Source organism: Mycetomoellerius zeteki, unplaced genomic scaffold (genome assembly GCF_001594055.1).
Source record: "Mycetomoellerius zeteki isolate Tzet28-1 unplaced genomic scaffold, Tzet1.0 scaffold19, whole genome shotgun sequence".
Taxonomy (NCBI): domain Eukaryota; kingdom Metazoa; phylum Arthropoda; class Insecta; order Hymenoptera; family Formicidae; genus Mycetomoellerius; species Mycetomoellerius zeteki.
The window spans coordinates 1,392,658-1,417,115 of NW_017256854.1; the positions used below are offsets into that span (position 1 = coordinate 1,392,658).

Sequence of the window (24,458 nt, forward strand, 5' to 3'; positions counted from 1 at the left end):
TAAAATGTTTATACGTAAAAAATAGATATTTTTTCATTCGAAAGTGCACATATATATAAATTTTTAGCATTCTTTGTATTTTATATTTTGAATTTCAATCTACATAAATTGCTTTCACTTAACGTTAATGGAACTATATATCCATAGATACATAGAACAATATAGTAAAGTAAAAACAATGAATGTATTTTTACAACGCAACATCAAAACCTTCTATATATATTTATAAGATTATAGATTCGCATATTCAGTGTTTTCATCACATTATATAATTTCCGAACTATGAATAATAATCTATGTAAATAACAAATGTATACTACGATCTAATTTAGATCTAAAATGCACATAAAATATTATGAAGTGTAATAAAGTACGAACGAATTTTTTACGTCTAAGACTACATACAACGTGAAACGATAATTGGAATAATTTAATGATACATAATATACATAAACAATACATAATATATATACAACTTGTTAAGAACGAGAGAATAATCGTGAAAGTAGGTCGCTCATATATATTTCAGCGATGAAATTCATATAATATATCCACGCGTTTCAAAATATCTAAACGATGCAAACTTACCCCTCGTTAATAATAATCGAATAATTAAGGGTCGATTGCACCACAACGTCGGTTAGACCTACCAACAATTAACTAATACTTTTTCTGTTTGTGATATAGCCACAATGTGTTAAACTAGTTAAACTGCCATTGTAAACTATAGGATAAAATTAGCCAATGCTGTTACTATCGAATCTAACAATAAGTCACGAGAATAATTTAACAGACGATAGGCGATTCTTAAAACTGCATGGTATCGGTTTCTCAATACAATAGTTTCTGTCCGGTATCAAAATCTATATAAAAATTAGTCCAAAAAGTAATGTCATCGTTAACGAACATACATACAGTTGCATCCCTCACAAGTAAAGTGCTAAAGTTCACTTGTCTACTTTTCAATATCAAAGACCTAACGCATTTTTAGATAAATCCGATTTTATTCGAAAACACTACTAAAAATATAAAGGCAATTTACAAAGCAGAGTGTTATTGCTTTTAACGATTAATGAAACTATTTATTATTAAAGTACGGGGATTCTCTTTTGTCTCACGCATCTACGTACGCGGTAACTCATTAGTAAACTACCGTGTTACTTAATTATTCCGTGTAATATATAGCAGAAGTTCAGGTCTCTTGCATTTATACGCGCTACAAACATGCAGCTTTCCATTAAACTATCGCCATACCACATCGCTGTATCGTCTCTCATTTGATTACGCGGCTCGTCCGTCATCAAATTCTCTGGCAGACACGTCGCATCATTTTACAAACGATAAATTCTGTTCGCTTTCCATCCTCGCACGAGGACACAAACGAAAGGAACACGATACGAAAGTGCCAATTAAGGTTCTCGTGACCTTTGCTGCTCGCGTTTACGTTGATACTCCTTAATACAATTCTTGTACGGGACTGAGGGAACCCAGGAACAGCCGCTGAATGACGCCATGCATACGCCGTATTTTTCTTGGCAATCTTGGGGGCCTGGCGTGCTTTCCCACAGACAATTCTTTCCGCCGCTGGACTCTAGCACGGCACCCTTGCGCCTCCAGTGTGTATACAGAATCTGCGATACAAAAACCAGGCCATTTTTTTCGCGCTCTTCCTTACGATCTCGTATTCTTAGCCGCATAAACTCGCGTCACGCATAAGTCAGCAGTGATTGAACAAATACGCGCAGTTCTTTGGTCGTGGATACGTATTTTTAGGACACTCCATTTTTGAAAAGCATTCTCGACTGTATAAAATCGACCGAGATTTACAGCGTACGTGATTCATTGCCTTAAATCTTTCACGCAGCGAGTTACGTTTCGCGGAATCAGTTGAAAAAATATTTGATTTTGCGTATGATTTATAAGTTCCTGTTCAACGTAAATTGAATTCGTATTTCGATGTATTTATCAGAAATTCTACTCTCTCTAATTTTCAAATGTACAATAAATTTGATTATAGTTATAGATTATAGAAATATGATTAATAATTAAACGTAATATAATATCGAGAAAAAAGTAATATTATTACAATAGTCATCGTCAGTAATAAAATTCTAAAGCATTGCTGCTTGTTAAATTCATAATTTCAAATTATATGCAGTTGAATTATTTTTAATCGTTTCTATTTAGGTTGCCACTGCAATTTCTATTCCTACTCAATATGTATCTATATTTCTCTAGAGGTTGCCACTATAATTTCTATAAATTCCTATTCAATAGGTTCTATAAGTTCCTATTCAATATGTCACACATATTAATTTAGTTAAAACAATAGAATTAAACAATTGAATACTAAAGACGCGCAAATTTAGTTTATTACTTATTAAAAGCATATGTTAATATGCTTTTGTTTATTTTAAAACTAAGCAATTTAACCATAGAAATGGGTTGATTTGCATTTTGACATATATGAAAGTTAATACAAAACAAAATACTATTTAACTTAAGAGAGAGATTGGATTACCATTGTTCCTTCAGTATCTAACTAATAGCATTTTTCACTGGCAAAGCTGGTGCGCACTCAGTTCACATTAAAGCTGTTGTACTAACCTAATCTGTATATAAAAGTGAGATATCTCAATTAATAAAATACCCAATGTGTGTATATTTTATCAAATACCACAATAAAATGTATTGAGAATTTTATGGTTTAATTCGTTTCTATACTTTTATTAAACGTACATTTTTAGGCCGATTTGTGTACAACAGCTTTAAAGTGCACTGATGAGTGCGCACAGTGTGCATCAACTCTGCTAATGAAAAACGCTATAAGTGTACTGGGCAGAAGATCTTGTGATACTCTCTAGTTAACATTTTTATACACTAAAAGAAAAGATGGGCTGAATATGGCATAACATTTTTAATTGGTTGCAACAGTCAATTTTTGGTTGCGTTAACCTAACGAAATCCTATACTGACATTGCGGATAGGCTAACGCAACCAAAAATTTGCTGCAGCAGCCAAGCAGTTTTTTCTTTCAGTGTACTGTTAAATCTATAGTATCAAATTTAACTTAAGTCGCCACTGCTCCTACTCAATCATATCGTTATTTTATACTAAAACAATGGTTATATTTGACACTATACAGTGTCATATTTAACTATCGTTTTGGTAAAAAATAATGATATATTTAGTAGGAGCAGTGGCAACTCACGTGTAGTTAAATTTTACACTATAGATTTAAGTATGTACTAATATATTCTTCAATATTAAAAAATTAATAATTGAAAGAATATCTTTGAAGTGACAACAGATAAGATATGATCCACTTACATCACACACGCAGCCCTGTTGATAGAGCTGTCTCAATCCCTTGCGTTGCCTGGTAGTCGTGTCGGCCCATCTTATCGAGAGCCCGCAGTTCGATATGAGTGCTTTTCCCGAGACGATTCTTCCGTTTAGAACGTACGTGTCGCCGACGTTCAGTGTCACTCCGCACATCGAGTCCGTGGACGGTGTCCGTAAAAGGTTCTGCATCAGTGCCATGTCGGCCTTTGGGTTTGACTGCGGGAGGAAGAAGCAGAGGCGTACGGTTAAGCGTAGATTGCATTTCGCGATGAACACGACGAACGTCTCTCCGCGCACGGTAACGTTTCGCCGGCACAATAATACGCACCTTGAACACCCTGTTTATCTTGACCTTGTAAGCGATCTCATAGTCGTTCACGGGGAGAACCTTTTTCACCCTCACCACGACGACTGTGACAAAAGAACGTCATTAACTGTGGCCGACGACTTTTACAAAGATCGGAAAGTGATTTTCGCTGTTATTTAGCGCATAACACTCGCATGATTTTATAGAAAATTGTAATACATTAGTTACATATATCAGTATATCTAAGACATGTAAAATTTACAAAGATAAAATTATTAAGTATATTATAAAGTTACGAAGTTAAAAGTTATAAGGTACATTATATAAAGTATTATACAAAGTTGAATATTAATATTCCTGTCATTAAAATTATTATATAGACAAAAATAAGATATTAATACAATTCGTTAAAAAATAATGTAATATTTGAATAAAATTAGAATTGAAATATTTAATAAAATTTCAATCTATTTTTTGCGCGCTATGTAATATCTATGATATCAAAAATTGAAACATATAATTGACCGCGAAATTACCAAAATCTGATTCACAAAACTTGGTTTGAGGATGGGCCTGCGCACAGCTGCATGCTGTAGCTTTCTGCACTGATGCTAATAGCACGGTTAACAGCAAAAAGTGCATCCATATGAGTAATCGCCCCATCTGAATAAAATTAAAGAGATGCGTTATTCATACGACAAATAAAATAATCCCATTGATAATTTATCGGAATGATCGCTTAATTGTTTCAGTTTTGCGTATAATTTTGAAGAGCCAGCATGTAACAGTTGATGTCAAGGCAATCCAAATGTAATTTAATCACCGTGAGATGAAACGTGCGTAATGCGACGCAATGAACTGCTATGTATGCGGAAAATCCGTTTATCTGCGAAATCCGGTTACAAGCATTCAAGTTATTCGGGCAGCTCATTACGTGCGTAGCGAAAGATACCCGACTCTCTGAATAAATAGACAGTGAAATTTACTTTGCCAAGGTAATTTGCAAAAACATGAAGGAAGAATAAAATATTTTCGGGTTGCCTTTATCAGAAATAGCATTAATTATTATGATTATCATAGTTGTTATTTATGTCACGCTGATGAATTTAGCTATCAATTTGGATTATCGCGTTACAGTATAATGTCATGTGAACTTTATAGCTTTGGTATTCAAATTATCATACATATAAACATATAATTTTCAATACGCGATCTAAATAAATATTATCAATAAATAACGGATTTTAATTAATTGGATACGGTATTTATTTACATTCAAGATGTGAATAATAAAAGATTACAATATGTTATAATTAAATTGCAGATTTCAGTTCAGTAAATAATAAATACCCGTTGCTTGTTGCAATATAATATGCAACAGATATCAAATAGATATTATTACATGAAAATTCTAAGAAACATTCATAATTATAATAATATTTTCATGCTTGACGCATAGCAAAAAGTAATAAATCCTCGCAATTATGAAATGTATGAGAAAAGAAATGACAACAGTCTTTTTTGATAAACTAGAGAACTCACACAAGGAAATGCGCTAATCCGACCTAGTTTATCGTCGCCAGCTGAACGTGATCTAAACATAGCTGCAAAACGGTAACCAAAGTCTAACGTGATCTAGAAACACTTTCAGAAAATGTTTCATTGAGTTGCGCTATCATTTTAATAAAAATAAATATTTGGAATCTAAATAAAGAACAGTTTGCACCGTTAAAACTATGAATTAGTAACTATGAAATAGTAACGTTTGATATCTGTGTTTATTACGTTTATTGAATTTCTTAACACGTAAAATATTAATTAAAAACAGTTACACTTTGAAATAAATTGTTGAAACAAAAAAGTAATTTTCTGATAGAATAATACAAGCACTACAATAATAGAAATATTCATTAATCTGATACACAAGTTCATAAATACACTAAAATGTGCGAGATGCGGAACAACAATCGTACAACAACATTCGACAAATGGAATCGTATTCTGTGATACAAATTCTTTAAAAACATTGAAACGCACGAGTCGGTCGGATACTACTTTATCCCAGAAGTGTTATATTCCGAGCTCTGCGAGTTACGTTCATGGTGTTTCAGGTTTTTCACACCGACAATTTGCATGGAACCTTTGTGCTTACTCGTCTTTCTTTCAGCAAATCTCTGCGAGATCCACCGCGTATCGTAAAGAAACAAGGGCGCAGTTATTGCTATGGTAAACACATATAGGAATATACCAGTATATCCGCGACCATAATGATATATCATCGTTGAGAATCTTTCAACGTTATCTTCATAGATTCATTTTGTAAAAGTGCCGAGATTATTAGAAATAACTGTAATAACATATGATTTCTTTACCGAGTGTATTAATACTCTTATCCAAAGATAAAAGAAATAGAAATTGCGATACTCGAGATTGACATAAATTTGTTTCAGTTCGTAACAATATATAATCAAAAGAAAACGTGCAATTTTCTTGATAAACTTAGTATGATGTACGCAGATCTAAGCGACGCGCAATGTCGTAGGTAGACCCGTAATCATCATTTATGTTTATGCGAATTTATTGTCTCGACTCGTACCCGATTACAGTAATGTACTAAAGTGGTTTGCCTGCAAGAAAATTTACCGATCGCGTTTAAATAGCGGGATTGTGTAGTAAGATTTACCGATCATGCTTAAATTCGATCAATCGGCAGAAAACAAATTACATTTAAAAAATTAATAAAGATAATTGTATAAATTGGAACAAACGTATTTTCTATTTTCTAAAATTAATCAAAATCGTTTATTATAATTAACGAAATTAAATTTATTATTATTGACGATTATTGTTTAATTTCGTTTCTAACTCTTCCTTTTCTAAAATTAATCATAATCATTTATTTTCTAAAATTAACCATAATCGTTTGTTATAATTAATGAAATTAAATTTATTATTGTTGATGGTCATTGTTTAATTTCGTTTCTAACTCTTTCTTTTCTAAAATTAATCATAATCATTTATTTTCTAAAATTAACCATAATCGTTTGTTATAATTAATGAAATTAAATTTATTATTGTTGATGGTCATTGTTTAATTTCGTTTGCAACTCTTCCTTTTTTAAAATGTCAAAGTTAACAATGATACAATTTTTTTAAAATATAAATTGTAAAATATATTTATATTTTTTTATTTTAGATTAAGAAATGCGAATATATTCTCGAATTACTCGAATATATTAATCAATCTGTAACACATAAATATTAATATATAATATGTATAATATAATATATTGACGTCAGCTGATAAACACATTGTAACATAATAAAATCTTTTAATTATCTCATTTTCATAAAATTAACTTAATTCTAAATTAAATAATAACGTCCCATTTCTATTAATTGATTAGTTTAATTGACTTTCAAATTCACAAACATATATCATTTAATCGCAAATCGAATGTAGTTGCAAGAAGGAAAATAAAACATGACCTTCGCATTGCAATATTTGCATAGGATTATCGATAGCCTTGTTATAAATCGATTGCGGTCTGGAATAGTCCGCTTGAAAGATGCGCATTCATTTCATTAATATGAGTTCTAGGAAGAAGAAATATATGCAAGAACAACACTATCGCAAGATTTATTACATTTTTACTTTAATCGAATTAACGGTAAACAATAATGATGTTTAAATGATCAACTCTTCAAATTATATTTTAACGCAAATAATTATTATTTGCGAAAATTCGCGGATCAAAATAGCATAGCGAGAAAGTACTAAAAAAAATTTAAAAATTATTTGCCATTCTTTGTAATGAATAATTTTTTAAATTGCAAGTCGACAACCGTTTAACCGTAATCTGTAAGTAGCCAGTTTTACAGTTTCTGTCCCAAAACTACCATTCGAAACAAAAAAATGACAAATACTTTTTTAAAATTATTTCTTTCGAGAATTTTTTTGCTGTTATATTTCGATTCGCTGATTTCGGGATATTCATATATTTCACATATCATTATTACAATAAAACAAAAAAAAATCATAAAAAGTAGGTAATTATCTTTTATAATATAATGCGTGTAACTTTCCTCTATATACGGTCAGAATTAAATATTTAAGTGAACGTAATGCGAAGGATCGAACGTACCGTTAAACCGCTCAGATAATCGAGATTCTACGGTGCCGGCGAAAGGATTTATATGGGCAACGTTCGTCGCGTCCACACCCAGATAAGTGTCCTCGCGCGACGTTCGCCGAATGCGCTTCATGCATCATCATGCAAAACGGATTGATTGAGGGGCTGATGTCACAGGCGGCCGATGCCGTATACACACTCGCATTATTTTTATTTTCGTTTGCGACAATAAATATCACGGTGTGTGTGAGAGAGTGCGTACTGTCTGCCGGGGTTCCACGCCTCGTGTGATACGTCGCGATGACACGGTGTCGAGCGATTCGTCACGTGCCTCAGGATTCACTTCGCGAGCTCGTAAGTGAAGCTGCCGCCGACGATGGTGGCAGGGAACATCGTAATCTTACGCACGATTATACGCGTATGTGTAATGCACACTTGCGCTCACTTGAGAGTAAAGTCGCGCGCGAAATCGCATGGCGAATGGATGTTGAGGCACGTTTTCCCGCGCGAGATCCTTTTGCCATTAAAGACATGAAGAATTAGATTGGCTAATGTAACAAAAAGACGTTCAAGTAATTTATGTATTATGAAATAATCTTTATTTGAAAAAAAGTTTATTCGTTTAAAAATAAATAACAATTAATCTGGCTAAGGATGTATTCAAATAATTTTGCATACGTAACATTTAATGATTATAAAATATACATGTAAATATATTTATTCGAAGTGCATTACGTTATCAATATATTCCTCTGGATCAATTAAATCAATTCGCAATCAAACAGGTTTAAATTATTTTGTAAGTAAAACAATACTTCGAATATATAGTATGTTAAAGTAACATATAACGTTACAATCCGATAAATTGTATAACGTAATTTACGATTTATAATTCTCTCTCTCTCTCTCTCTCTCTCTCTCTCTCTCTCTCTCTCTCTTTCTTCCTCCTGTCAGTCGCAAAGATTTTAAATTTCCAGTTATAGATATGCGAGCAAACCGCAGCAATTAATCTTAAAAAAGAATATAATGAAGAATCTTATTAAAAATGACGGTCAAGATGCTTTTGTTATATATCTCATATTTATGATAAATGTGAATATACGGAAATTATACGTGAGAAGATAAAAACTTTTAGAATATCGAATCTAAGGCTCAAGATAAAATGCTTTTTATAGATAAATATAATCATAGTGTTCTATTTTCCTTTTTGCTGTAATTAAACTACTCAAGTAAAGTATTAATTTTTTATTTTATAACGATTTATTAATGATATGTTAATACATACAGGAATATTCTTGTTTAATTTTCTTTTTTAATAGACAACGTGGCCTCTCAAGCAAAGCCTTTAATAAAAAAAAAAAAATAATAATAATCACCTCACAACTAATTTTCCATTTGCTAATTCAGCCTTATTCTAAATTAACATTTCACAATTGTATCGAATATACATAAGTATGTCTAGACTCAGCACCTTGTGGCACGAGAAGCATTTTGTACTTTGAACATTCCCTCAGCAGAAATTTGTAATATATCCGCCGTAAGCAATAACACATACGCAACGTAAATACTTCGCGACAATCACGAATTATGAGTCATTTCTTTCACATCACATTTCCTGTATTATTAAATTGTCATGTAAGACATAAAGAGAAAAGAAGAAAAATAAGAAATTAGTTGTATTGGAAAACGTTGCATAAACAAATGGATAAAACAAAACTCACAAAACGGATGAAATAAAAATAATTTACTGTTAATATCATAATTAATATAAAAATTAAAAAAAAATATATGAAGTACAATCTTCACTAATAATGAAATTACTAACGCAAAAATCTGTTTGTCCAAATGAAATCCATAAATGTATATAACAAAACCGGTTCAATTAACATTCTCTTCTATTCTCTTCTCTATTCATTTGTCTTATTTCTTACAAAAATACGACATGAATACACGAGGGAAAGATGAGTGGATTCTCTTGTGCGTTACAGTATTATTTATTATCGTGCAATATAAAATTATATTCACTAAACTCTCATAATCGAATAAAATACATTTGTTACTCCTTTCATCGGCAACAATATGTATCTCACAGTAATCTTTTGCGCGGTTCTCCGAGTTCTCTCGATAAACGTTACACATCACGAATTATTAAAATAAAATTACAACCTTCGTCTTAGTGATGATAGTGTGTTTCGGCAGAAATCGTAAACGCGCTAGTAACGACGTCGTATTATTAATACGACGAAATATTTATGATCTGATGATCTTCGAGGCGATTCTTCATTATTAAGAAATCATGGACGGCATTAATATTTGATCGCGCAATAAAATCCATCTGACGTATGCCCGATTTTTATTACTTGTCCAAATCGTGAGAACGCCCATCCTCCTGACCTGAGTGGTATGTAAAATTTTTAAAAACGCCATTCGGACGTCTTTCAACATCATTCTCTCGTTCGTGCATATAAATAATTCCCACACGATTTGTCAAGATTTATGGACAATTTTGAACTGGGTTCATTCAGTCGAACGTCAAGCGTGGAATTTCATTGTTGAATGGACCGTCGAGGGAATTCATGAGAACACGTTTGCGGAATTAAACATACGGATAAAAATATTCCCCCTTTACGGTAGCCATGTGTCTAGGGCTTCGGTGTCGTGAGTGAACAATGATAGCATTCCTCTTAATCCCTGGTCCCTTCGAGGCGCCGTCCACGGTCACGGCAAATGCTTGACTCGCCATTGTCAAATGCTCCGTGAAGCGGTTCCGTTCTGTCGACCGGTAATCCCATCAAATGGGAAAGAACGGCGTCCTTCACCCGCCGAGAGTTACGAGTCCCATTGTCGACGCGTGGGCGGACACCCCGATTAAATTCGCTTGCTTTGTAAACTCAAATTACTATACCGTGCTCGCTGATGTGGTTTGCATTGACAAGATACACTTTGCGTTAAGGGACTTTCCCTTCTCGTGCGATCTTTAGACTTGACTCGCGAGAAATACTCGGTAATAGTAATTATCATAATTACAAGGGGATTCTCACAGAAGCAGATTTGTACACACGGAGAGAATTTTTTTTTAATTTACCCTGAAAATATGATAGCTGTGATACAATACAATATTTTAAAGATTTTCAATTTTTATCATGCACTTCGATAAAATTAATCAAACTTATTTTATATTTTATTATACTTTTATTAATAAATGAGAGAAATTTACATAAAATTCTTCGAAATACAACGCTGTCCCAGGACTACCATATTTTCAGGGTAAATTCTAAGAAAAAATTCTCTCCATATACTGTATGTACGTATTACACTTACTTAAATATACAGTAAAAATAGTTTTGTGACTCCAAGAATAAATAAGTGTAAGTAAAATGTCTATATGAACACCTCCGCGGTTGTTTCCGCGATAAGATATAATTCGCAAACAATTGAAATGTATTTACCAACGAAGTAAGTTAACTTCGTGATACATTTCAATTTAATATTGTTTGCGAATATTAATCTTATCGCTTCAGAAATATATTATTTACGCACTAACTGCGGAAACTCATACAGACATTTTTTTATATTTGTTAAATTTTGCAAATAGAGCAAGGTTTAACGAACTAATTTGTAAAGTAAATATATACATTTACTATAGTCAATATATGCACATACCAATTTGATAAGTAAATGTATTCACAAGCAATGAAATATAAACTTTTACTAGCAGAAGCACATATTTTCATATCTGATTAAAAAAAAACAAAAACAAAAATGCATCAATTTAGATAAATGAACACTTTTGCTAGCTTCCAAAATATAGGATCTTTCCAAATGCTTCTAAACTATAAATAAAATTTTAATTACAATTCCGACTGTAATATGGACTGTAATATACCTAGATGCCTTTTCTAAATCATTTATCAAGGCAATTTGTAAGCAATTAAAATTAAAAGATTATGCAGAATGTGCAATTTCAATAAAGTTTTAATAAATTCATTTATATTCAAGTGGACTGTACTTTTTCAAAAATTTAATTCAAGACTTAATTATTTGTAGAATATATAATGAAGATATGAAGAAGGTGCAAAAAATGATCTAATTATAAGTGCTCTAATAAATATAGAAATATCGTGCATATCTATTTTCTATTATTTCAATGTTCAATTAAATTAAATTGTCGTATCCAATATGAATTATCTTCGGAAACACATGTACTTGATAGAAAGTGAGAGAACATTATTGGAAAAATATAAAAATTTGATGTATTCCTTGAATATCGACGCGTTTGCGAACCACATTTCGAGTATTCTCGTGTTTTACTTAACACTATTCTGCGACGTATTGGCAATCACGTACTATATACTTTATTCGATGAATCTTTTTCGTCCCGGACGCATTTACATACTCATTAATCTCCGCGCTCTTGTATCGTATTAACGTATCCCTCTATACGTACGCGCTGCGGTTAAATCTTTCTCAATGAATTAGCGATCGACCACGTCAATCGGCCCAACATCGATTATTCCTTTCGGCGCTTTTCGTCGCCGGTGCCGGTTTGTGATCACCGGCAGCAAGAGCATGCGTATTTATTTATATGCATGGAAATCGGTCTGACCAACTTTCGAATTTTCAGGGGCGTATATCGCAGTCAACTCGATGGATCAGCCGATGGATAAACCGGTTATTCGAATGGTCAAGCGTATTTCATGTCGAACTTGCGGAAAAGATTATAGACGAGTACAATAATAAAGTATTTTCATGGCCATGTCTAATAATCAATTACAGATAAGATAAGACATTTAGTTTGGAGTGTTATCGCGAAATTACTTCGCGAGAAGGAAAATAAGAATATTGGATTAGTTAATATAGCATTTGTTGTGTGCAGGATTAAAAATATAAGATTATTGCTAATAAAAAATTATTTAAATAATAATATATATATTGGATGTCATAGATACAGTTATACTCTCTAAAACTTTTAAAGTGAATCTCACTCTTAAGGATTGAAAATTGAGCTTCCCTTTAGAGTGAGATTCCACTCCAAAGAGTTTAAAGATTAATTTGACAATAATGATATCAATAATGAAAATATTCTATTGTAAAATATAAAAAGCCAGATTTTTTATTGTTTTTAATAATAATAACTAAAAATAAGTAAATTTTTTAACTAATAAAAATCAGAATCATAAATCAGGATTTATAAACGCTGCTGTTCTATTATAATGTTGTTATATTGATGCTCTCGATCACATTGAATTATTCATGCGTGAGAGTAGCGCCGAAGAGCAGGTTATATCGTGACATCTAGAGCTGGCAGAGATTCATGAAGCACAGTAATTCCACCATACACCTAACGAGAGCACGCGAATCATGGCAATTACGCTTGTCGGTAATTATCATCTCGCAGACTAAATACCGGACAGAGGCTCTCAAGTGCAATCTATGTCGCGGTATCGCAATTGGCGTACGCCATCGCCGCATAACGAATCGAAGTTGCACGTGGCCCGAACGGTTCTTGAAGAACGATTTCTCCGAATATAGCATGATAAGGTATATATATCGCAATAAAGGTATATATATATATATATCGCAGATCGTAAAACCATACATAGTGGTAAAAATCATTCTCGCAGTGGCCATTTTAGGGCTCTTCAATGAAGAGTATTCTTTTCCAACAATCAAAAATTACGGAGATCTTTTAACGTATCGTCGTTTTTAATTTTTAATAAAACTTAAAAGGATAGATAAAAAAATTAAAGTTATGCTTAGTACAAATATTTTGAATAAAATTGATATGTATTAAGAATAAAGCTCGAGAATCACGTAAAGTATGACAAAAAGGGTGATAAATCGGTGACAATATCTGTAAATCGATCGTATAGAATGCCCCGTACCACCAGTGCCAGTGAGATATCATGTTTCTTGAATGAAACCACGAAAGACGCGAAACCGCACTAGGCAACGTGCCACACCAGACCTGAGGTCATTGTGAAATTGTAACTATGACATCAGACGATAAGACATACATACAGGTCTGCAAATTGCGAGAGTCGTAGAGTCGTTATATAATAGAAGCACACACGTGCCAATAGATGGGCTATAATATCGATTCCTAGATTTTATCGCTATTGTGTTTGTTTATTTTATCGTCAACAATCATTTCAAATAATTTATAATTAGCAATATAAAAATAAATATAACAAGAATGATTGATTCTTATATATCTTTATACCTTGTAATATATAGGTATTAATATCATGTTCCAATTAATTATGTACAAAACAGAACGCGATGTATTGTCAAATAAAACTTGCAATTACAAGTATTAATCACTTGCAATAATTTGAAACGACCGATACTTTCATTAACTCAATAATAAGTTCGAATTATTACGAATGATGATTATACCAATTTATAATAAAATATTAAAATATTTTAATAATGAGATAATTATATCGATTTTTTTTAATAAAAATCGATAAGTTTGTTCGTTATAAATTTAGGCAAAAATTTAAATTATATACGAATTAGTATTTGAGGAATGTGCTCACGCTTAATATATCTAGCAAATTTATATAGTATGAGATATCGACGCCAATGTATAATAATATGCAGACACGTATTAATTATATTCGATCAATCAGATGCATCGCACACGTACGCGATCGATACAGTCGTGATCTGACACTATAAATTATAGTTAGTTATATTCAGAAAATTAATTAGAGTATTAAAATACACGATGCAAAACGAGGATCTGCTTTCCCTTAAATAGACAGCATTGGGAAAAATGCATACCTGTCTGAAAATTGAATTTAATTGATATATACACGCTGTCTCGGGAATTTTTATCCAGAATTTTTCTAGAGATACGTGAAAAAATATATTAATTGATTGCTTATAAAAGCGGCTTGTCGAATATTTAAAAAATGCTGTTCAGTACTTTAAATCGTCTTCATCGAATAAATGGACGGCGTACAATGTAGAGGAAAAGTATGTTTTACTTCTTAATGGGCCATCATACATCTCGGCTCATCACGGTAATGTCACGCAAGTTGAGTGCAACCCAATACGTTCGCTAGTTTACAGTCCATTACGGCTGGGAATTAATCCATTAGAACGGTTACACAGCAGTATTAATTAACATCACTTTCGCACGGATTAACATCTTTCTCGATAACAATCAACAATCCAAAATTAAAACGAAAGTTGTCTTGTGAATGAGATTCTTCAATACGCTTTAAATATTTTAATAGGTAGGTAAATAGTTAAATAGAGAGAGATGAGAGAAATAGAGAGAATTCAATTTTGACAAATCAATCACAACGAATATAATAATTATTTTTATTAACTATGAAAAATGTAATTAACTTCAAAAAAGTATACACAAAACAGTCGCGAGTAAAGTAGAAAATTGCAAATTCTGAGCACACACTCAACAAGTAGATGCGCAACTCAATTTCGCAAAACACCGTTTGAAAAGCACTAATCGGATATTCCGGTACAGACACACAAGGTAACATAAGAGAACTCGGAGATCTCTTCTCCGAGGTCTACTTACGGCGACAGAGAAATACATATATTTTCGTATGTCATTTAACGAAACACTAACCTCGGGAACGGTCACACAGAGTAAAACGTGACTGAAACTCTCGACGGGCAGCAGGTGGAAGCTCCTAAGACGCGCGTCAAAGCAAGACTGCCCCAGTTTCATCGTATTACCGCTATTATATTCCGCGGCCAGCGTACGTACATGCGTGCACGCGTGAACGGAGCCTCTGCGAGGCTCTGAGCTCATATGCCATTTGCGTGCGGCGTGATGCGTCGGTGCACGCATATACGGCGCACTCGCGATTCCCGGTGCGGGGCCCGTGTGTTCCGAAAAAGGAACAGGAAGGCCGGGACCGGAGCAGAGCGGACCGCGAACGTAAGACGCATCGAACCTCGATTAATCATGGCTTTCGGACACGTTGCGTCACGTATCCCGTCGTTACGCTCGGGAATGAATCGAAAGGTACGACGAGCGTCATCATTCTTTTCTCTACGAAAAGTCGACTCGTCGATATACAAATCGACCTCAAGCGTGACGGAAACACGATTATTACGAGAAATTTTATTTGAATAATAATTGATCTCGCGCGCGTCTTTTGATGAGCAATGATTGATGATACTTGTAATCATTTTAAAATGTCACGCGATTCAATTAATGTTGAAACGACGTGTGCGATAAAACACTCGGTATCCTTGGAAATATTAATAAGTCGATGTATATTCGTCCGTAAAAAAATCGATAAGGAAATGCAAATAGACGTAATAAAACTAATGATCGTCTGTACGGTGACGAATTCGATTGTCGTACAGAGCAATCCGGATGAAACATCGGATAAGCAAGCGATTACCTTGCATTTCACGGGTCGAAGCGGGTCAGTTAACGACGATCAGTCAACAATCACATTATAAGGAAGATAGATGAGTGTGTGTGTGTATGTGTGTGTATGTATATGTGTTTGCGCATCACGGAGGTAAAAATGAAAAATAGGTTTATTACGAAGATAGGTGATATCTTATCTAGCTGAAGAAAGTATAATTTCTATGAAAAATAGATACATTTTTGAGAATAAATCTAACGGAAATAATGTAAGTATATATGCCAACTTACAATTTCTCCAGTTCTTCAGTTGCATATAATTTATACTTATATTCTGTAATTTACATTTATATTCATTGTATAATAATTTACATTTATATTCTTTAATATAAATGAAATATTTTTTTAATACACATAATGTATATTCATAAATTTATACTTAGACATATAATAAAATTTTGTATTTAGACACAAAACAAAAGTTTGAATTAATTTTGAATAAAATTTATTTAAGAATTTAAATTTAATTACTAATTTAGAAGTTAATATTTGAAAGATTAAAAGCTATATAATAAAAAATGACAAACAATGAATTCAATTGAGAATTAAAGAAGAAAAAAGAACAAGAAAATACACGATTACTAAATTAAATTATGAGAACGTATTCAATCTATCTTAATATACTAAGTAATTTATTAATGAAATGTCAATAACGACTACTGTTCTTGAGATGATATTTGCCTTTTTTTCGAGATAAAAATGTAGAAAACAAGTCGCGAATGCAGAGGCACGTATGAGAGCCGCATGGAGAGCTCGATTAATCATAAATTTGGACATTGCGTCATGCAACTCATCGTCATGCTCGGAAGCGCATCAGATAAACTCGTGGTTGGTTCGTTGCATATATGTGTGCATGTATGTATATGTGTGTGCATGTGAAATTAAATTGGCAAATTAAATCAACAAAAAACTCCATTGTTAATAACATTTGCATGTATTGCAAGAAAAGATATTATATATATATGTATATATATATAATCTCGAAAAATAGAATTAGAAAAACTTCATTTGGGTAAAAAAATCATCATATAATTTTAATATCCTGAGAGGAAAACTCTTATAGACACAAATTAAATCTGTCAGTTAGATAAAGCAATTTTTCTTATTATACTAGACAAAATATGGTAATTAATAATGCATATTGAATTAATGCTGAATTAAAAAATATCAAGATATACTGTGAAATGGATTATATTTCAGATTCAAGGTTAGAATAGTTAGATATGTATTGAAATTCGTATTGAAACAAGTAACGAAATGTATATTCAAACAAGGAAATTGATGAAACGAGATTAAAGAGCAGATGGTCCGTTTATCTGAAAAAGTACTTCAATATTTACATTACGATATGAATCATCGTACTCTTATGCAAATACTGATAAATGTAATGCAAATCTTGCGCGATGATTTCATACTTGAATGTTCTTAAGATACCGTTCATACATCAATATAATATACTATATAAAGTGAAAGTGCAACGCGCATAAATTGACTTGAACTTAACATACATAATGTAGAGGAACTCAGAGAACTGTTTAACCTTAAACTTGCCACTCTACGAGTAGCCTTTATGATTGCTATTAATCTCTATATATTACTATTAAAATAAAACTATATTAACATAATTAGTCTTTTTATAATCCTCCGTCTGCTATCTAATCTAATCTGGATCTTCTTTGGCAAAAGTGAAATTTCACTGCTTAATTTTTCCGAAATAAAAGAGCGAGGAATCCAGTTTTCTTCCTAAAATATTCTGTTAAAAAAACTATTTGGAAATGCAATAGAAATAATAAAATCAAAATGAATAAAGGGACCGTTAGGAGTCGGCGCGGTAAACAAAGCGAAATAAAATTTAATGTAATAAACATGTTGAAAAGTAACTTAATTTTTCCACATTTTGTGAAAGTCTTACTAAAACAGTAAGACAACAGAAGGCAGAGGAAGTAAAAATATGATTACAGACGAAGAATCAACAATACATTCAAGGCACCTTTAAAACAGTAGTCGCAAGCACTATGTCAGATGTGGGCGGCCATGTCGTATCGCTGGCTGTTTTACTCTTAATGTCAACAAAACTTATTATCGATTATATATCCATATCGTTTTCGCTCGCAGCAACACGTATCTAAGTGTATTCAGCTATCCGTTGCCTTCGCAGAAATGATCTTTGAATATTGATTGCTTACGAAGAAAATAGTGCCTCGTAACAATATTCATACTGTTTTGTTGATTTTTAAAATATTATCAATACACCATTATGAAACAGGGAAAACGCTTCACGACGATCGTATCTCTAGATATTGAAGTCGAAAATGTTACAAGCGCACGATACCCAGATAGCAAAATGTCTACAGTCTTCAAACAAACTGTCAGCAGATTCGAGCAGAAAATGACGGCAGTCTGCTATCAACTGCGTCTGCATTAGGCTTGTGTTCTGTTAACATCGCCTATCGACATAATGCGAAGACAAATTTTTGGCAGAAACTGAGCAGATCCTGCCGACATTGGGCCTGTTCTTTTTAGCTGAACTTTTGCACCAGTTCGTCTTTCTTTTCTCTTCAGGAGGAAAGAAGAAGAAGAAAGATGAACTGGTGCAAAAGTTCAGCCAAAAAGAACAGGCCTATTGTCTGTTATGTTTTTTTCTAGCAGTCTATCAACAGTATTATGTACATCCAATTCTGTAACAATTCTGTTGCTATTTTGTTGGCATAATGTGTAGTAGACATTTAAAAAATCTGCTTTCTACAGACTTGGCTATCTGGGATATATATCTCGTTTCGAATTATTTCATTCCATGTGAATAATTCTGTGCGTAAAATCCGATAAAGAAACAGGAGACTTAATCGAATTACGATTGCGGTCGACTATGCTATTTTAATATCTATTCTAATTATTATTTGGACACCGAATTTCAGGATATTAATCCCGCGTTTATAATGCGTTTATAATACGTTCGCCAATGAAAGAACAATTAAGCGTGCGCATGTTTGTATTATGCGAGAGAAACTCTGAAATTGTAATTTTCACCATGCGAGGTTACATGACCGCAATTGCGAACGTATTCTTTCTCGTATTTAAATTGTGGTCAGTCACCAAGAAGTTAACCGCCGGGACTGCACCGGGTGCTCGAAGGAATTTACCGTCTTTACTCGTTCCAAGAATGTCGGCATTCTTGTAAAATAAATCTGGAGCGTGTCGCGATTTGATAAGACGACATGTGCCTTCAAAGAGATGCTAACCATACTTTGAAACTGTCAAAGTATCGATACTTTTTGAAGTGTTTAATTAATATTAATTTCTCAAAATTAATAAATTAAAGGAATTTTTTAATTTAACTATATTATATGAAAAGTTTATTTGATATTTGATATGATTATTAAATTAACAATTAGTTTATTAATATTAAATCCCGCCACCGAACAAGCCAGTATTATTTGCTCGATGCGTGTTGATACACAGAAAACTCTCACCAATATCCAACTTGAAGCACCGAAATAGACGGTCAGATATTTTTTCACCGGCATCGGGAAAAATAAAAATAAAACTACTCGAAACAACAGCCAAGTCTCGAGTCACGATGTATTGGAGGATCTATTTATATCAGCAAGAAAGGAAAATAGAGCAGCGATTTGTCCCATTGGTGTCTCTCACGGAATGTGACAGCACATCCGACAATCGTATTATTATGTGTATATACATATCGTACATATAATACCCTACATTTCAAGAGCTTGATAGATTAAATAATCGACATTATTGATTTAATAATAACGTATATACAGTATGCGCCAAAAAAAATGCGACTCTCTTTTAATCACTATTACGTTTCCTGAGTGTGACACAGTAATGCAATGATTGCAATTAAAGGAAATCATATCGAATAAATATTTGGTAGAAGGACAAAATATTTGTGTTATAATCAAATTTGCCCCCGTCCATTCACTTTATTTAACTAAACCGACAACTGAAGTCAGTTGTGAGAGCATTTTTTTTTGGCGCATACTGTACATGTTATTTAAAATCTCGTTTTAATTTTTTAACGTAAGAGCATTGTAGATATCAAAACGTCGAATTTATTATTATAGAATCAATTAAAAAAAATGCGAATCACGACATTTGCAGGAAAGAAATTTTCGTTTTTAGTTGTCCAAAAAGTGATTTATAGTGCAAAGTAACTGTGCGAAGGACTCCCAAATGCTTTCCATTACTTCGGGTAATGTTGAAGCCGTGGGGACATAATGGGACATAAATCACAACGTCACCGCAGGTTAATCAATGGCCGCTTCTAAAACGGTCACAGATCCTATCCGCTGACAATCGATAAATCGCGCGGATCAGTATCATGCATCACATTTAATAATTGTACAGCCTCGCTTCCCGGAAATCGCATTTAATCGCATTTAACCGACAATGAAGAGTGCGACGAGATTCAACGACGATACGTTTCAGCGTGTAATTGATACTGATACGCCGATCTCCATATCGAGATAAATTTCCATCAAGCGTTTTTTAAACAAAGCTATCAACCACCCACTAAGAATTCACGAATCCGTGGAAATAGCGGATGAAATCATTCTCACACGACGTGCTGTGCATTTTACGCTGCGACTTCTAAGTACGAATAGGAGTGGGCGATGGAAAGCAATCCGAAACACCATTGACGCACGTATACTATTTGCGTGACTGATTTCACCAAGGCAACCTAAACACAATAATTTCGAAAGTGTAAGGCTGGTTCGTACACAGCTCTCAAATCTCACAATCAACTCTTAGCGTGCAACACTTATTAGTATTACTTTATTTTCAATTCGACATGAACTGCTAGCTCAGAGAATACACGGAAAGAACGGTTTTGCTAAATATTTAGCTGTAAGATTCAGATCTGAAAATAATTTTGTTGATCCATCAAAATAATTATGTTCACTGAAAAAAGAATTTACTATCTCAATACAAATAAATATTTTTTTGAATATTTGTAAGTAAACGTTTACTGAATATTAAAATATATTTATTTGATACAAGAACCATTAATTTGATTTAATTATCATTTTTTCATTGGGTAAATATTTATTTTCTGTAATATATTTAAGAAAATATTTATATTTATATTAAAATATAATAAATTTTTTTTTTACAAAATTATTTTGATAGTCCAACAAAATTATTAAAAATTGGGAATCGAAAATTGAGACTTAATAACAGGAAATTGAAATAAAATTGAAGACACTAAAAACATCAAAAGCTAAAAATTCAGAACTGAATGTATTAAAAATTGATAAAATTTTTAATCTCAATCATTCGGTTCGGAATTTTCAGCATTCAGGTATCAGTTTTTAATCTTCGTTAATTAAATTCTGAACTGCCTGCTGTCAACGCTATATCTCCACTTTCGATTCCCGACTTTTAATTCTCTATTCCCAACTGAATACTGGTCGTATCATGTGCTTCCCATTACGCACAGTAAAAGTCTTCATAGCGAACACGCACCGCAAAGGAGGAAGAAGAAAAAAAAACAAGATATCGCACGATTAGCGAATGGCTCCAATTAGCAAAACGCTTTCCCATCCTAGAAATTTTCTTCTTCTCCGAAACGACGACATTGCGAAAGCGTTTATGTGAGTTTATCGCGATTCTCGTTTCTCAGTGAATGAGATTGTTACTCGCTGAGTCATACGTAGTAGAGCCACGCATTAGTTAGGTCACGAAAGAACGCGGCAGACGTCGTCGGCTTTAAAGAACCGCCGGCGCGATATCATTTGACACGCACCGCAAAAAGACCCCCTAAAATCACGAGAAACGCGCGAAGGTCTTCCGCGTATTTGAAATTATTATACGAAACGATAAGCTCATTTTATATACGTTTGCGAAGTTGAGACTTAAATCTTCGAGTCCGCTCTTAGATAAAAAATTATTTTCCTTATCTAAAAATCCATTACTGTATGAAATAATATATGTCTAAATTCTAAGCAGAATCGTAAGGCTCGTAACATATTCCTGTAAAATTTGTAAAAATTTTTAAGTGTTTATACCTTTATACAATATTTTTGCAGATAGCTTCTTACTAGCCATAAAATTTGCAAGAAATCGTAGATATTTACGAATAATCGTACGTCTTACGATACATACGCATAAAATTAGAATACTAGTCGTAAGTTCTTATATATATACAAATTTTACGAGAACACATTACGAGTCTTTGACCCATTAGTCTTATATATAAGTCATTATTTACTTGAATTACAAAAGAATATAATCATAATTTCAATCTATAATAAAATAACATCACATTGAATGATGTACTCATTTATTAGAATTTATTTAACCTATTTATTAAAATATATCTTATAATACACTTATAGATATGAAAGATATTTTCAAAAATTTTATTAATCGTGCAATTTGTTCTGGTTAGATATGGATCTTAATATGACAATGATAGAAATTATTCGTTTTGCATAACACATTGTTTGATGGATTATTACGCAATCATGTTCTGTAGCTTGTGTCACAAACTATAGCGTACTCTCTACTTGTGATATCGAACCTCGAATACGTGCTCAACTAACTCTAAAAACGAGACGCGCAATTATTGACGATGTATTCAACGCACGGTAAATGCAAATTTTTGCCATTAAGACAGTGACGTTCTTTCTCATTCGGGACAAGACAGATTTTTACAAATATAAATTACATATACGGTGCCTGCGAAAAGTTTACGACCACTAAGTAATTTTATTGTACTGCACGGATGAAGAATCTTTATAAATAAAGTTTGGTATACAAGTACTTAATATTTTAGTACTTAAGTTCATTATAACAAGAATTTTATTAACTTACAACATAAACTAAAAAATAAATTGACAAAAATTATCGTAAAATTATATACGTTGGCTAGGAACTTTTAACAGCAACTTACATCCATCTGATTGCTGTTTTTATCAACCTAACGATAAATATTTTTCATTATTCTCAATTATTGCTTCTATAATTACTATTATATCAGTATCTGCATCAATTCTACGCCAATTTGATAAATGACAAGCTTTCATCCAGTTATGCGCGATGTATAGCTTCGATAAATAAGAAGATTGTAGCAGAATGTATTCGAGAGACATCGCTGCCACGTAATACAACATTGCGCCTTCCGGCGAATCTGCCAAGTAATATGAGAGAATGCCAATTAAATTCCGCCGGGTGATAATGTGCTCCACGCGCGTAATTCACAGAAGGATGATTCCTCACATGTAAGGGCGGAATGGTGCGATGCAGAAATGCAACAAGGAAGAGAAACCACCGCGGAAAGTGCATGACTAGACCGGCTGTGTATTCGTGGTGACGTAACGAGAGAAACTGCGGAGACCACACCCTGGCGATGCCGCACGTGGTATTTCGTAAGCTACAGACTTTTCGGCAAGGCCGTCACGCACATTACGATGCGTCCTTTCAGCGTTCAAGTTTTCGAGATATGTATCACGCAATATATTGTACGGCGTAGAACATGTATCGCGGTATTACAGTGAAATTCCTCCCTATACGTTATCGTAAATGGAAAATTCCACTACAAGAGTTCAATTTTTGCAAGGCAATATTTAATATTCGTAAATTGTAGAAAAGGCATGTATTTTTATTGATTAAATTAACTCTTAAGTGCCACATTATACGTTTTGCCATGTATATATCGGGTAGTGTAAAAATAGTAGCATAAAAATTAACATATTGTGATAAAAATAAAGATCGAATTAAATGAGCAATATGAGATATCAAATGTAATGTTTATTGAAAAAAAAGAAGTTAGGATCATTATATAAATGCGTTATATAAAGAAAAGATTAAGTAAACTAAATAACACTTCCAAAAAATGTTTAATTTGGCCTGCTTTTATTTGTTAGATATTATTACGGACTCGATTTATTAACTTTATTAAATTATTTATTTTTTCAATCGAACGCCATTAAGAAATATAACGATAACAAGCAAATGTATGTAATTTTATTAAAAAAAAGTTAACATATAAAGTTAGCATATAAAGTTAGCAAAAAAGTTGGCATATAAAGAAAAGAATACAGTTTAGTATGTCATACCCATAGTGGCATTAGAGAGCTAGAAATATCGTGAATTTTTTAAAATTCTGGCGCCACATACAAGGCTACGCACAGGCTAGAGAAAAGTTCCAAAATACTGTAAAATATATTTGAAACTCTTTAAGCTTTAAATTTTAGGTGATTTCTGTAGTAACCCAGATAACCGTATCTAA

At 32.8% G+C, this 24,458-nt stretch overlaps 2 protein-coding genes across 2 annotated transcripts in view; one reads left to right on the plus strand and one right to left on the minus strand.

The window, feature by feature from the left end:
* Syn (synapsin) overlaps nt 1–24,458 on the plus strand; it is a 43,472-nt gene that overhangs the window by 4,402 nt on the left and 14,612 nt on the right. The gene's annotated exons all lie outside the window — the stretch shown is intronic.
* Timp (Tissue inhibitor of metalloproteases) lies at nt 1,213–15,486 on the minus strand. Its single transcript, XM_018446929.1, has 5 exons — nt 15,389–15,486; nt 4,189–4,315; nt 3,674–3,756; nt 3,331–3,561; nt 1,213–1,631 (listed from the first exon to the last, which is right to left on the minus strand). The coding sequence occupies exons 2-5, from the start codon at nt 4,313–4,315 to the stop codon at nt 1,410–1,412; spliced, it is 663 nt and encodes a 220-aa protein (XP_018302431.1). The 5' UTR covers nt 15,389–15,486; the 3' UTR covers nt 1,213–1,409.